This window comes from Mastigoproctus giganteus, chromosome 2 (genome assembly GCF_048544385.1).
Source record: "Mastigoproctus giganteus isolate SK-2022 chromosome 2, ASM4854438v1, whole genome shotgun sequence".
Classification (NCBI taxonomy): domain Eukaryota; kingdom Metazoa; phylum Arthropoda; class Arachnida; order Uropygi; family Thelyphonidae; genus Mastigoproctus; species Mastigoproctus giganteus.
Genome location: NC_143576.1, coordinates 94954122 through 94970565, shown reverse-complemented (window position 1 = coordinate 94970565; position 16444 = coordinate 94954122). Strand labels below are relative to the sequence as shown.

The following is a 16444-nucleotide window of genomic DNA, read 5'->3' as shown; positions in this document are numbered from 1 at the left end:
TTATTTCTACCCGCTATTCTTATTCGGAGATTAAGGTATTTGTAAGACTCAGTGTCTTACAAAATTACTTTCAGTAACATAAAGGGTAACTTCCTGTTTGATTTTACCGCACGGGACTTCTCAGAATAAAACACCTATGTTCCTGTCTTTCCACCACTCAACATTATTTCCAAATGGGAATATTGACGAGTACTTTCCATCCTTTTGAAGCAGAAAACATTTTTTTTATGAAAACCCCAACACGAAAGGTATCAAAACCTATAGTACTTAGTACCGTGCATGGGTTGAAGGAGAAGTATGGGGGGAGGGGGGTACCGGAAACTTTGCTCTAGAGACTAAACATAGGTTTCACCACTTCAAGCCTCCAATAAGCAAAGTGGTGGTATTTCACCGGTTGATGAAAGTCATCTACCACCTACAATTCTCCACTACCTACACTAACGGAGTACTTTTCTTGCAATAAAGGATTAGTGTTGTTTGATTTTACGAATGTTCATGAGAAGACACCAGTTTTTGAAGTTTGTAACACAGCTATCAATAGAAATATTTTCTTGAAATTTCATTAGACGATCAAATATACATCCAGAAAAGGTACTGTACTGATATTGATCCCTAAAAACAATTACAATAAAGCAAACTTTTTTTTTTCTTTAACACTGATAACACTGCAATATGCATTATCAAATGCATATTGCAGTGTTATCAGTTTTACACCAGTTTTTCCCATTTCTAGTGTGGTTTCTAACAGAAGTTACTCGATTTTGTGTTAGTAGATTCAATACACATTGAAGAAATGAAGTACGATCCTTTCATTTTTCAAAAACAATCCATTGCAATTCTTTCGGTAGCGTTTTTTATGCCAAGAAACAGTTGCGAGCATTATTTTATTATTATTATTATTATTATTATTATTATTATTATATATATATATTTTTTCCTATATCACACTTGCAACAACTCTGTACTTTGCAGCTTACTGCATGCTTTCATTGCTTTCACAATACTTTTCAAATAAGAAAGACACCGAAGTTATATTCGAAACGAAGGTTTCAAAATTCGTTTTGGAAGAAGAAGACAGAGACCACACGCGATTCTCATTCGTTAATGCTGACATTAGTTGCAGTGGAGTTCTTCATCAGGTTTCCGATTACCGTTTTCATCTTATTTAATCATAATAAGGTTCTTTATTAACTTAAATTATGTTTGTTTGTTATTTGGTTTTTAGGAGCATTAGCAACTAAGGCCATGTTGCTCTGGGGATATTCGGTGGTCATTCCCTGACCTTTCAGCATTCTCCGTACTTAAATTATGTACGTTCATGATTCCGTACACAGATAACCCAATATCTACCAATAAATTGTCTCTGCAAGTGAGCAAACTTGGATTTCATTAACTAATGAAACAGTACTAAAATAGAAGTAATATTTACAATAAATATAAGGTTCAGAATTGAACTTTCTGATTCTTCTCATCATTACATAGTTCATCCCAGTTCGGAAACATTTATTTTCCAATTTCAATACAACATTGCCTTTATTTATTTGTGGGAGTAGTCTTTTAATGATGTGTTATACAAGGGAGGACTTTTTTCCACATCATCTTCCCCAAAGTATAATAAAAAACCAATTAAGGCCAACCATCCCATGCACGAGGAGAATGTCCCCTCAGGCTATGCAAACGCCAAGGTGTATGCACTTGTAACATGTGGCTCCTCCGTAGCCAGGTGGGCAATAGCAGCAGTGCTTAGCACAAACTTCTTGATTAGACTGGGGTTCAAGCCCGTGACCACCAAATACGGAGGATGCGGAAAGGTCAGGAAATGACCACCGCATATCCCCGGAGCAATATGGCCTTAGTTGCTAATGCTCCTAAAAACCAAATAACAACAACTTGTAACATGTCTGAAGGCATTGGCAAGTGTTTTACGATGGCTTACGTCATCCTATGCGGCGTTTTAAGTGCTGTGTAGTCTGCATGCCTTTGCCCTCTGCTTCCTGTAAAACTGGGCATTGGAAGGCGTCGCCGACACCACACTTCAAGCGCACGTCTAGTATAGCCCTTAGAACTAACTTCCATCAGCTGTTGTGGAAATTTAGAGTTTAAATAAATTTATTATTATTAGTATTAGTGGAAAATTATGCATAATGATTATTGGCAGAAATGATTATGATTATTAGTGGAAAATGATGCAAAAAAGCAAGCTTATACAGCATCATAAAGAAAAAAAAAAACACTTCACTTATCAACTGTCCATCCAATGTAATAGTTTGTCTAGTTCTTCCACGAATTTATTCAAACTATCTTTTTTCACAATTTCAGATGGAATTGTGAAAAAAAGATAGTTTGTTCCAGCTATCTGCTGGCTGGAAGCAAATTTCCACATGTCTATCCTGCAACCATTACTCTTCAGTTTGAATTTATACTTTTGTGTGTGTGTGTGTGTGTGTAGTCTGAACAAGAGAAAGGATGCCACAGCATTTACATTACTCAGTCCATTCAAAAACCTTAAACACGTCAGTCAGATATCCTCACAAATGCCTAGTCTTCAGATGCTGCAGTTTGTAGAATTAAAGCCATTTTTGGTAAGAGAACCATTTTGTTTTCCTCACTAATCTCATTGCTCTTCTTTGCACATGTTCTAACAGATCCATATCCTTCCTAAAATGACGTTTCCAGATATGCATACAGCATTCAAGATGGCCTTATAGAATGGGATAATCATCTCCATATCCTCTCTAGAAAAATTCTTGTACATCATTGACAAAGTCCCATTAGCTGTCCTAGCAGTCTGTCTTAATTATGCATTTCATTCTTTGATCCCCTTTGTGAATTGGATATATTTTCACATCTCCAGCCCATAGGGACCTCACCTGAATCAAAGGTTGTTCTTATAGTTAGGACTAAAGGTTTTCTTACCTCTTTTGTTGCCTGCCTTTAATATATTTGGATAGATGCCATTCACTCTGTGTCTTATATATGTTTAGCTTCAATAATTTTTTTTTCACTTTCCTCTCAGTTATCACAAAATCATTTAGCTCCCTATATGAATTTGATACACTTCTGGCATCCCCATACCTAAAAAATTTCTCATGTGTGAATGCAGATGCAAAATATCTATTCAACTTGTCAGCATCCTGAGCAGGATTATCAGCAGTTAAACCATTCATATCTAGCAGACCAATACAATTCATGCTCTTCCTCCTAGTGTTTATATAAGTAGTATTTGCTCCTTTGTAGTCTTTGAATTCATTACTTGAGACTTCTTATAATATATTTTAGCTTTTGACAAGTCTCTGTCATTTAGATGATGTGTGTAGCTTTGGCTGATGCTGTACTAATTTGCCAGTACTAATACTGCTGTACTAATAATGAGTAGGTTCCCATTTGCACCTCTGAACAGCTTGGATTTGTTATGGCCTGGAGTCAGTGAAGCATTTCATATGGATCCCGGTCCATATTAACTCCATATTACTTTCATAGTTGTTGTAGATTGGATGCTTGTGGATCTCTGTTCTGAAGAGAACAGAGATACACAAGCATCCTCTCCATAGCCAGGTGGGAAGGAGCAGCAGTGCGTATCACACGCTTCTTGATTAGACCGGGGTTCGAGCCCGTCACCACCAAATATGGAGGATTCGGAAAGGTTCAGAGAATGACCACCGCATATCCCGGAGCAATATGGCCTTAGTTGCTAATGTTCCTAAAAAACAAACAAACAAGCATCCTCATAAGATCCACAAGAGATTCTCATATGTTCCCATTTGGATTGAGATCTTATGACTTGGGGCTACTACAGTAGTGAATTCACTGTCTCATTCTTAGCATTAGCAAAGGCACATGATGTAAGAAAGCAAGCTTATGTAGCATCAGCCAAAAAAAGCAAGCACACACACACACACACACACACACACACACACACACACACACACACACACACACACACACACACACACACACACACACACACCCTTCTCATTTCACCAATACACTTGCTCCAAATGTTTCTCTAATTCTGCCTTGAATCTATTTAAGCTATCAACTTCTATAATGACAGATGGAAGTTTGTTCCAGCTATCAACCACCTGCTGGCTAAAGGCAAACTTCCTTGCATCTATCCTACAACTATCTTTCCTCAATTTGAATTTATGCCTTCTCAGGAGATTATTCTGAGGAAGAGGAAGAATCCCATCAGCATTGATGGGATTCTTCAATGCTTTATACACCTCAGTCAGATCACCTCGTAGGTGTCTAGTCTCTAGACACTAATTTGCAAAACTTAAGCCTTTCTTCGTAAGAGCAACCCTTTGTTCCATTCACTAATCTTGTTGCCCTTCTCTGTACTCGTTCCAGCAGCTCTACATCCTTCTTAAAATGAAGCCTCCAGATCTGTATACAGTACTCAAGATGTGGTCTGACCATTGCCTTATACAAGGGGATAATCACCTCCTTATCCCTGCTAGAAAAATTCCTGTATATCATTGACAAGACACCATGAGCTACTCTTGCAGACCATCTGCACTGCTCGGAAAACTTAATTTGTCTGCCTGCACAATTACCCCCAGGTCCTTTTCACTCTCTACCACTGTTAGTGTGGTGCCACACAGTTGATATTGTTACTCTGGTGTTACTGCTTCCCATATGCAGTACTTTACATTTGTCAAGGTTAAACTTCAGTTGCCACCTCTCAGTCCACCTGCTCAACTTTTCTAGATCCTGTTGCAGCAGCAACATACTGTCATTAGTGTCATTAACAACCTGCCAATCTTCGTATTGTGTGCAAATTTGGACATTAAGTCCGATATACCATCATCAGTATCATTAATAAATACAGAAAACAACAATGGATCCAACACTGAACCCTGGGGGACCCCACTAATACCATTAGTCCACAAAGAGCAGTGTCCATTGATTACCACTCTCTGTCTTCTCCCACTCAATCATCCCTTCTATCCATAGCAGCAATTTGCCTCCAATACTGCACTGCTCCAATTTGTGCAGCAGCCTTCCATGTGCAACAGTATCAAAAGCCTTCCTAAGATCCAAATATATGATATCAAAGTTATTCCCTGCATCCAGTTGCTTTGTGACCACATCATAGTATCCATTGAAATTGGTCAGACAAGACTTCCCCTTAACGCCGACCGGGCTAGCCGGGTGGGTAAAGTGCCTGCCTGGCAACCCAAAGGTTGCGGGTTTGAATCCCGCCTCGGGCTTGGATCAAAAGTACTGCAAAAAACCTTGGGAGGTGCACTATGGCCACAGAAGCCGATGCGCCAACAACTACAAAAAAAAAAAAAAAAAAAAAAAAAACTTCCCCTTAACAAAACCATACTGTGTCCGAGCTATAACAAAGTCTTGTCTAGATGATCCTGCAATGCTTCTTTAACCAGTGCCTCCAGTAATTTCCCCGGAACAGAAGTTAAACTAACAGTTCTGTAATTACTTGTGCATCCCTTTGATCCGCCTTTGTAGATTGGGGTCACATTTGCACACCTCCAGTCCATGGGTAATTCCCCTGAGTCCAAGGAAGCTCTCATAATTATGGTTAAGGGTTTGCTTACTTCTTTTGCTGCCTTCTTTAATATAACTGGATAGATTCCATCCACCCTAGGTGCCTTTCTTATGTTTATCTTCAACAATTTCTCCTCCACCTTACTCTCATTTCTTTTACCAGTTTCAGGCAGTTTTGTCATTTGGACGTGGTACATTATCTTGATGAAGGAACCCTTTCTTAGGTGGATACCCTTTAACCATGAAGGGATGTTACTAGTTTGAAACAATTTCCAGATATCCCATGGCATCCATATTTTACTCTACTGATATCATTTGGGCCCAGTTTGCACCATGAAAGGTCCCGGGTGCCAAGCGAATTCGAGGTCAAACGATTTTTCTGCGATATATAGAGTGCTCATCAAAAGTGATTAAAGTTTTTTCTAATTTTGTACGTTTTTATTAGCAGCTTTATTTCTATATCGTTCTACACTTAAAAGCCACAAGTTAGAACAGAGAAAGGAAACTCACCTTTCTTTATTTATGCATATATTTCTATTTCCACTAACTAACTAACACTTTAACCGCTTGGCCTCCTAGCGGCACTGCTCCTGCCTCCCCGTGGCGGGGCCGGAAATCTTGGCAAGTAAGACCACTTGCCAAGGGCTAAAAGGAGCAAACATGGCAAACACAGACCATCAGGATATTGAGAACGAAAATCCAAAGAGACAAAAGACTGATCGGATGGAGCAACCTTGCTCATCGTTCTTAATTATCCACTCTCTTACTAGTCAGCCCATTAATAAATTGTCTCCGTTTGTCATACAAAAATATCTGGAGGGTATTGCAGGATCTCCCAAGATGGTGAAGAGACTGCAATCAGGAGACTTACTAATAGAAACCACCAACCACAGACATTCTGAGAAGCTGTTACAGCTTACAAGTTTTGCTGGAATTCCAGTTAAAATATCCCCGCACACAACCCTAAATTCATCTAAGGGTGTGATATCCAGTTGGGACTTATTAAACGTTACTGAGGAAGAAATAACCCAAGAGCTGCAGGGACAACACGTAATTGAAGCAAAACGAATAATGATTAAAAAAGATAATGTACTTACACCTACAAGAAATATTATTCTCACCTTCAATACACCCAACTTACCCTCCTCTGTAAAAGCAGGTTATTTACTTTGCCGAATCCGGCCTTACATTCCAAACCCTTTAAGGTGTTACAAATGCCAAAAGTATGGCCACTCACAAACTGTATGCAGAGGAGTTCCTGTCTGCCCCAACTGTGGTTCCTCGGATCACATACAAAGTGACTGTACGACTACAAAAATGACATGTCCAAATTGCAAAGGTGATCATCCTGCCTATTCCAGAACTTGTGAAAAATGGAAAACGGAGAAACAAATTGTAAAATACAAGGTCGAGAACAAAGTAAGTTACCCAGAAGCGAGAAGACTAGTGGCACCTACCATGAATAAAAATATTTCCTATGCTAATGCAGTTAAAAAATACCAAACAGTCTCTACTCAAACTAATGTTACAGTTCCTATTAATATTTCAATTTCAGATTGGGCTAGAACTGTCCTCTCTGAGGAAAAACCAAATGTACATAAACAACAACCCAAACTCTCAGACCAAGCAAATAATACTCCGCTTACAATACCAGCGGAATCTCCTCCTCCAGTGAGTGCTACCACACCACGTATTACAAATTCAAATATAATCAAAAATATTCGAGACACAACCATGGACACAGATCGCACATCTATAGAGGAAGATCCTCTTTTAGAGATCCATGCCGAAGAAGAAGAAATGGACACTGGTCGGCCAGTCTTCCAAAAAAAAGACAAATACAAATTGGAACGCCATAAACCAGTCACTTTCAAAAAGCAGTCAGAATCAGCTCCATCAACTAAACACAAATAATGCCTTGTATTTTACAATGGAACTGCAGAGGCTTTCGTTGCAATACAGTCGATATCCAAGATCTAATAAATCGATTTTCTCCAGTTGCCCTTTGTCTTCAGGAAACTTACTTAACTTTGCAAATTTCTCCTTCGATAAAGAACTATTGCCTTTATCGAAGGGATCGTAATACAGCAAATGCTGCCCATGGTGGTGTAGCAATTCTGATAAATTCAATGATCCCAACTAAACATATTCCACTTCAAACCGAAATAGAAGCTGTTGCTGTGCATATAACGCTCCATATTGAAATAACTTTAGTATCAATCTACTTACAGCCAAACCGTACCTACTGTTTAAAAGATCTTGAAGATCTCCTTATACAGATACCTCTACCTCTCTGTATGTTAGGGGACTTCAACGGGCACCACCCCTTATGGGGCGATCCTAAATTAGATAGACGAGGTCGACTCATTGAGAGCCTAATAGAGGTGGTAAACCTCACCATACTCAATACTGGCACACACACTCACGTTCAGCTCCCAAATGGACATACCTCAGCCATAGATCTCTCCATTTGTTCTCCATTACTGGTCCCGACCATAGAGTGGTATGTTTTAAATGATCCAATGGGTAGTGATCACTTCCCAATCATATGCAACCTATTAATAGCACAGGCTCCTCCAGCTCAACCATGTAGAAAATGGAAATTTGCCCGAGCAAACTGGGCAAAATTCCGATCATCAATATCTTTTGATGAGGAAAAAATCCGTCTCCAGCCTATCGATGATGTGACAGAATACATCACGTCACATCTCCTAAATGTGGCTAAAGAAACAATACCACTATCAAATCCTTCGGTTCGTAAGCATTATAATTATTGGTGGAATGAGCAATGCACAAAAGCCAAAAAAGCAAAAAATAAAGCCTGGAATTTGTTTCGGCAATATCCAACAACACCCAATCTAATAAATTATAAGAAGTCAAAAGCAAAAGCACGCTTCATACAAAGGCAAGCCAAGAAAGAATCCTGGATCTGTTTTGCATCAAGCATTAACAAAAACACTGACACCAAAATAATATGGAAAAAAATTAGACAGCTTTCTGGTAAGTTTCCTACCAATTCTGTCATGTAATGGGCAAGATCTATCTAGTCCTTTAGATATCGCAAATGCTTTGGGCAACACATTTGCTGAAATCTCAGCGGCAGCAGCAGCTTATACTCCACTTTTCCAGAGAATTAAAAACACTGCAGAACAGCACTCTGTTAACTTCCAAACTGCTCTCCTTCTGCCGTATAACAAACCCCTACAATTTTCCGAACTCTTGCATGCTATCGGAACAGCCCACAATGGTGCTGCCAGACCAGATGGAATCTACTACGTCATGCTACAACATCTTGACGACAGAGCTTTGTGTCTCCTTCTGCTCTTTTACAATCGTATTTTTCTAGAAAATGTCTATCCAACTTCTTGGCATCATTCTACTGTTTTGGCATTCCTAAAACCTGGAAAAGATCCAACCAATCCCCATAGCTATAGACCAATATCCCTCTCAAGCTGCCTCAGCAAAATTCTAGAAAAAATAGTCCACTGTAGACTCGTCTGGATCATTGAGTCAGAACAGTTAATGAGCAATAGTCAGTATGGCTTTCGTCAAAACAGGTCATGCCTGGACCTTATGGTTAAGGCTGAATTTGCCATTCGTAATGCCTTTATTAAGCATGAACATCTAGTAATGGTTTCCATAGATATAGAGAAGGCTTTTGATACCACCTGGTGGCATGGCATACTAAGAGACCTTTACTCTCTTGGTCTGCGGGGAAACCTTCCTATATTTATAAAGCATTTTCTACACACTAGATTTTTTCAAGTTCGATACCAACATGCCCTCTCTGCAACTTACATTCAGGAAGAAGGTGTTCCACAGGGATCAGTACTGAGTGCCACTCTTTTTGCCCTAAGAGTAGATTCTATCACTAAACATCTTCCAAATACTGTAGAAACTTACCTTTATGCGGATGACCTTGCCATCTCCTGTCATTCCCAAAATATGAGATCTATTGAACGACAGCTTCAGATATCATTAAATAAAATACAGCAATGGGCCAGCCTTAACGGCTATAGGCTATCACAGCAGAAAACAGTTGCTATCCATTTTTGTAGACAACGCAAATTTCATCTGGATCCTGAACTTCACATCTCTAATATTTCCATCCCAGTCACTAGTAACATTAGATTTCTAGGTTTAATCATAGACAACAAGCTAAATTTTTTAGAGCACATTAAAAAAGTACGTACTGCCTGCTTAAAAAAGATGAACATACTCAGATCATTATCTGCAAAACGTGGGGTGCAGACCGTACCTGCCTTCTTCGATTATACAGGGCATTAATCAGATCCCGTCTTGATTATGGAGCTCCCACTTATGACTCTGCCAGAAAGAGCGCATTACGCTGGCTTGATCCAGTACAACACAGTGCACTGAGGATTGCACTTGGTGCATTCAGAACATCGCCAGCACATAGCCTGTACATTGATGCTCATGAACCGCCACTGTTTTTACGTAGGAAATTGCTTTTGCTAAAGTATTCTGTCAAGATACAAAGTTGTGCCTCGCATCCCATTCAGCCATATCTTTTCAATCCACCATTAGAAAATCTGTACAGAAATAAACCTAGCATAGTAAAACCAGCTGGTCATCGCCTTCTTGAACTACTGCAGGTTTGGAATATATCCATCCGTTCTGTTCAACAAGTAGCCACTTGTACCCAACCACCATGGGTTCAAACACCTATACCGACCTGTGACACTTACCTCTGTCAGTGGGGAAAGAATAATTTGCAATCATCAAATATCAGACAAGTTCATGCTGTTCACACTCAAAAATATATTGATTTTTTACCAATATACACAGATGGCTCTAAATCAAATTCAAAAGTTGGAGCAGCTGCAGTTTCCGAATACAATTGTATCAGCAGCCCTTCCTCCTGAATTCAGTATCTTCTCAGCTGAGTTATTCGCAATTAAACTAGCTTTAAAAATTCTCCCTCCTGACTGCTCATTAAAATCAGTAGTTTACACGGATTCCCTCAGTTCAATCAACGCTTTGTGTAGTTCCTCAGATACATTTCACCCTGTTATAATTGAAATTAGAAAATTATTACTAAAGATTAAAGATCGTCACCAACTGGTCGCCTTCTGCTGGATACCAGCACATTCTGGTATTTTAGGCAATGAACAGGCTGATAAAGCTGCAAAAAACCCAACCAGCTTAGATTTAACCAATATCCCTGTCCCAGCCTCAGACTATGCAATAATGATTCATGCTGCATGCCTAACAGAATGGACAGCGCAATGGCATTCCCAAACGAATAATAAACTCTTTCAGATTAAACAGGTTCCGAAAATCTGGCCCTCCAGTGTCCGGACATCAAGACGAGAAGAAGTAATTCTTTCAAGAGTAAGAATAGGTCATACTTACCTGACCCATCTTCATTTACTGACAGGAGATGATCCACCACAATGTCCACATTGCTATATAAATATGACTGTTAAACACATTCTCATTGACTGCCCCTATTATAAACAAGACAGAATTTCAACCCAGCAATCACTGGTTATCCTTCGACAACCAATAACCCTAGAGAATTTGATAGGTGACAAGGCAAATATATCTGAATTCTTCCGTTTTCTGAAGCAAATTAGAATTTTTAATCTTTTCTGATTAAGGACATTTCAGACAGTACGATTCTTTCCCTTTTCTTTTAATATAAATGAATAGGCACATTATAGCCAAAGTTGCTTATGCGCCATGAAACCCCCACAACAACAACAGCACCATGAAAATGTACCGCACATTTACACTGCTACCACCAGCTTGAATTGTTGATATGTAGGCTGGGCCCATGGACTAATGCTGTTTTTGCCATATTCTCTGCCTCTCATCAGCAGAAACAGCAGCAGCAGCAGCTGTGAATCATTAGAGATGTTTTTCCTGGCAAGAATGGAACCCAGTTTGTTCACTAGCAGTGATATCCTATTTGTGTCAAGTTGTGATGAGTTCCACATTCTGGTATGCCTCTTTTGTTACTGCTGTTGTACTGGATTGATTTTTTTTTTTTTTTTTTTTTTTTTGAGAAAAGCCAATGAGTCTCATTGACCTCTTTCGAATCACCTCAGCAAGCTGTTTCTAATCATGGAACTGCCATTGGCTGGATGTTGTTCAGTTTTTGGACCAATCTTAATACACTTGAGAGACATTACACATGAAGACCCCATCAGGATTGTACTCATACTGGTACATCTTACCCAAACTGCCATGATGTTCAGTCATTCGAATCTTTTGCCTTGCCCATGTTCACATTGAATTGTACATGTACAACATCCTTACATATCTGCTCACCTGCTTTATACTGCATGGAACAAACATGCTGTTAATGAATGTTCCATTTCATTATCTAATAAAGTGGATACTCAGTGTGTGCTTGACAACTCTACAAAAATAAACTTCTTTCATGTAGCAAATAGTGTCCCTCTCATTTTTATATATATTTCTATACATTAAAATAATTTTCCTCCTAGTGATATTTATTCAGCCAATGGGAGAAGAGGGATGCGGATTACATGGTAATATGTAACAAATACTAAAATACGTAATGGAAGCTTGTTTTACTGTGGTAAAACAAGCTTCTGTTTTAGCGTGATCATGCTAGATGAACCTCGTGCTTTGTTTATCTAGAATGACCACGTGGTACCATTCTTGATTTCCATATGTAACGTATTTATGTATTCATAGCTAAGGAAGAGACCCACGCAGTGTCGATAGCTTCTGTAAGTATTTTATTTTTTCAAAAGAAGCGAGCGCAGCCCACTAGTAATTATTATTATTTCACATACACCCTTTATTCTTTATATTAATTTTTTTCTCTCTGTTGGTTTTGATTAAAAAGGTTTCACTTAACCATGGACATTCAGCCAAAGGAAATAAAAATTTTGGACTCTGTTGATGATATTCAAGACAGAAGAGGTCAAGTTTTAGGTCGCTATGCACAGTTCAAGTGTGAAGCACGGATGAAAAGGGATAAACTGGAAGATTCCCGTAGATTTCAACATTTCAAAAGGGATGCTGATGAACTTGAAACTTGGATAAATGAAAAGCTCCAGGCAGCATCAGATGAGAGTTACAAAGATCCAACAAATCTTCAGGTAAGTTTCAAACCTGTTGAGGCACCCCATGTAATAACGTTTTGTTCTGTGAAATGCGAGTCTGATGTTGTGCTACATATGACTTCATAGTTTATGATCATAGTAATTATAATTAATTCTAGATCGGTGTTTTTCCAAACTTTTTTGACTACAGAAACCTTTTGCAAATCTAAGTTTCTACTAAACCCTAATATCTTTAATACTAGAACCACCGCAATGGTCAATTTGACCATTTACTTACTTTAAATTGTTGCAGTTTTGCAGCCCTTTTAACTACAGAAGTGCGAGTCCACAGCATTTCCTAACTTTCCATTAACTTACAGCGTGCACAATTGTAACTAATTTTGCGCACATTTTTCTTTTAAATTTTAGCTCTCTACCTAAAACTAACACAGTCTCACATCTCAACTATTAAATTCTCACAATCTCAGTTACCTCTGACATTTCGACCGTGACTTCTTTAGTGCAACTTTATGGCCACAGCTTTTTCCACACTGCATTCATTGTTGAGTTCTTAACTTCACCCCATGTGAATTCAGTATTTTTTACAGCATCAAGAATGTTATAATTCTGCCAATAATTTTGAAATGAAAGACTGCCTATTCCATCAGTAGCTTCTACCAATTGTAAAAAAGATCTTAGGTAATAAAGTTTAAAGGAAGCTATAACACCTTGGTCCATTGACTGAATTAACAAACTTCTGTTCGCTGGAAAAATGGTAACTTTCACATTTGGGTGCAGATCAGACAAATGTGCAGGATGACTGGGCACATTGTCAGGAATGAGCAAGATTTTGAATGCTATGTTCATCTTCAGGCAATATCTTTTTGTTTTGATGCAAAAGCAATTTAAAAACTAGTCCTTGAAGATTTTGGCTTTTTTGCTCAATTTCCAATGAACTGGTAAGGAGCTTTATGATATTCCTTTAAAAGCAAGAAGATTTTCAGATGTATAGATTAGAAGTGGTTTACGCTTAAAGTCACCCTCTGCATTGCCACATAAAAGTATTAACCTATCTTTTGCAGCTTTTAAACCTGGGATAGTTTCTATTTTGAAATGAATGTTCAGCTTGGCATATGCTTCCAAAATAAGCCAGTCTCATCAGCATTAAACACTTGACTTGCTAGATAGTCCTCAGTCACAATAACAACCTTTAAAGTTTTTGGATACAAAGAAGCAGCTTCCGTATCTGGCTGTTTCGCCCGTTAATTTTAGATTGTGAAGACGTTGACGTTTTTTGAAATTTTCAAACCAACCCTTACTGGCCTGAAAGATGTCTGCATTGGATGGACTGGCTTCTTTATAAGTGATTAAAAATTTTCAGAGCTTTGTTGGTACGAATAATATCTGAACTAAGAGGCATTCTCAAAGATTAAGATCTTCTATCTTACTTTCTTTCTATCCAGAAAAAGTAATTTTTCAGTTTTCTCTATTAATGGATTTCTCACTTTTGTAGTGCTTTTTGCATCCAACGATGTGGAACAGATAACTGAACTTTTAATTTTCCCTAATTTGTCGAATGCTAGATTCATTTATGCTGTATTTCTTGGCAATTTCACAACCTTTCTGCCATTTTCTAACTCCTTAACAATTTTTAATTTTTCCTCTATACTTAAAATTTTTTTTATTGTTGCTTTCTTCATTTTGGTCACTAATTAAACGCACACTTTATATAGCCAAGAAATATTAAATTAGCAAAAGCAATGCTTACTGATTAAAAGACTTTACATTGCATGAACCAGAAAAAGATTCTGTCTGAACAGCTAACGTAGGATAACTGATGAAGGGGGTCCCGAATGAGGAAGTTGTTTCAAAAATAACCGGACAAACACACCATTTATTGCTATTTTTGGTTATAAGAATCAGTTTTGAATGCCATTTTGATATTTTTCTAAAGCACATTTCTGGAGGTCATGACCATAAAACAATAAAAATTTGCACTTTCTGGTTTATTGGACTTTTCTGATAGTGCACTCTAATTATAAACGAGTAGTAAACTCGATCTTATTGCATTTGCAGGAATACTGATAGCTGATTTTCTCTGGGATTTTACGTTATTATGTTGAAATGTGTTTCTCCTTCAACGAAATCTTCAATCATGTAAAAAACAAAAATAAATTTTTAAAATCTGCTCTTCATTTCTATTTTTGAAGCTTCGTAAACAAAAATTGTGCAGGTAGTGAAACTCAGCACGCAATATAAAATTTTGGTAGTAAATACCTGACTGCGCAAATTGAGGGATGACTGTACGTGATGAAGCCAAGTGTGCTCAGCAACAGAATGGTCAGGTGGTCAGTTTGTGCCTTCTTAATTGGACTTAAGCTTCTCTTCACTGCTTGCTAAATGATTCTGTGATAACTGAGGGCAAGGTGGAAGAGAGGTTGCCAAGGCTAAATATGAATAAGGCAGATGGAATATATCTAGTTATATTAAGAGAGGCAGTGAAAGAGGTAAGCAAACCTTTAACCATAATTATGAAATCCTTGGATTCAGAGGAGATATCTCTGAGCTGTGGACTGGATATGTGTGAACAGCTCCTCAGTTTGCAAAGGGAGATCAAAGGGTGAAGTTAGTAATTACAGACCTGTTAGCTTGACTTCTGTTCCAGGGAGAATAATGTCTAGTTAAAGAAGTAATGCAGAACAATCTAGACAGGAATGCAGTTATATGGTAGCATATATTTGTTGAGAGGCATCTTGTCTGACCAGTTTGATTGGATACTATGACAGTAACAAAACTTTGTTATTGCATCTTTGTTTAGAAACCTTGGAAAAACTTTTCTTTTCTTTTGACATAATTGGTGGAAAACTAGAGTGTTCTTTTTTGCAAAGAGCTGTGCTCTGAAGTCAACTTTATAATTTACACTTAGGAATGGATCTCAAGATATTTGCACTTTTGGTATTGGATGTAGTTTATAGACTATGTGATTCTTTGCAGTAGTTCAAAAAACGTATTACATATTTAAGTTTTCAAGCAGGAGAAGCATATTAGTGACAAATACTGTTTAGTTAGTGAGAAATTCTATTCCCCAGACTTCCCCATTGTGGTATTAGTGAAGAGATCATTGCTATTTCAGGTATTTTAAAGTAAAAAAAAAAAAAAAATTTTTTTTTGGTGTAATTATAATTTAACTTCTGTATTTTATTGCAGTGAAGGCTAATTACATTTTAAATTTGAAACTAAATGTATTTTTAACAGTTTATATAAATCTTTTTTATCAAATAAAAATAATTTTTGAAATATTGCAGTTGAAATATGACTTTTTCTCCTAGGCCAAAATACAGAAACATCAGGCTTTTGAAGCTGAGGTAGCTGCCCATAGTAATGCAATTGTAGCTTTAGATAACACTGGTATGGAAATGATCAATAATGGGCATTTTGCTTCTGAAATCATTAAGGTTTGTTTTTTTTTTGTGTTATACAAAAATTAAAATTGTTTTTTAAGTTGATTTCAATTTTCCTTTCCTTTTTGTAAAAGAAGTCTTTGAAAGATTAGGTTTGAAAGATTCTGAATATGAATTTTGTTGAACACTGATTGCAAAGATCAAATATCAATTAGTAATTTACATATAAATAAATAATATAAATAAATAATTAAAACATAAATATAAAATAAAAAATTTGCATTAAGAACCAAATGCAGCCAAAATCCACATGAAATGAAATAACTAGTAGCTGTTGGCAATCAAAGTTATATTATTGAATGATTGGTAGAGGCATCTTTGGTATATTATTTTATGTGGATTTTAATTTTCAATGTGCATATAATTTATTTTATGCACATTAAAATATATATATATATATATATATATATATATATATATATATATATA

The 16444-nt window shown here is 37.4% G+C and overlaps 1 protein-coding gene across 1 annotated transcript in view; it reads left to right on the top strand.

Annotated features, from left to right (window-relative positions):
- LOC150089433 (spectrin alpha chain-like) overlaps positions 1-16444 on the top strand; it is a 579218-nt gene that overhangs the window by 37143 nt on the left and 525631 nt on the right. Inside the window, 2 exon segments of the mRNA XM_090389473.1 lie at positions 12356-12611; positions 15884-16009. Coding sequence (XP_090245599.1) covers positions 12369-12611; positions 15884-16009 — 369 coding nt within the window. The 5' untranslated portion in view covers positions 12356-12368.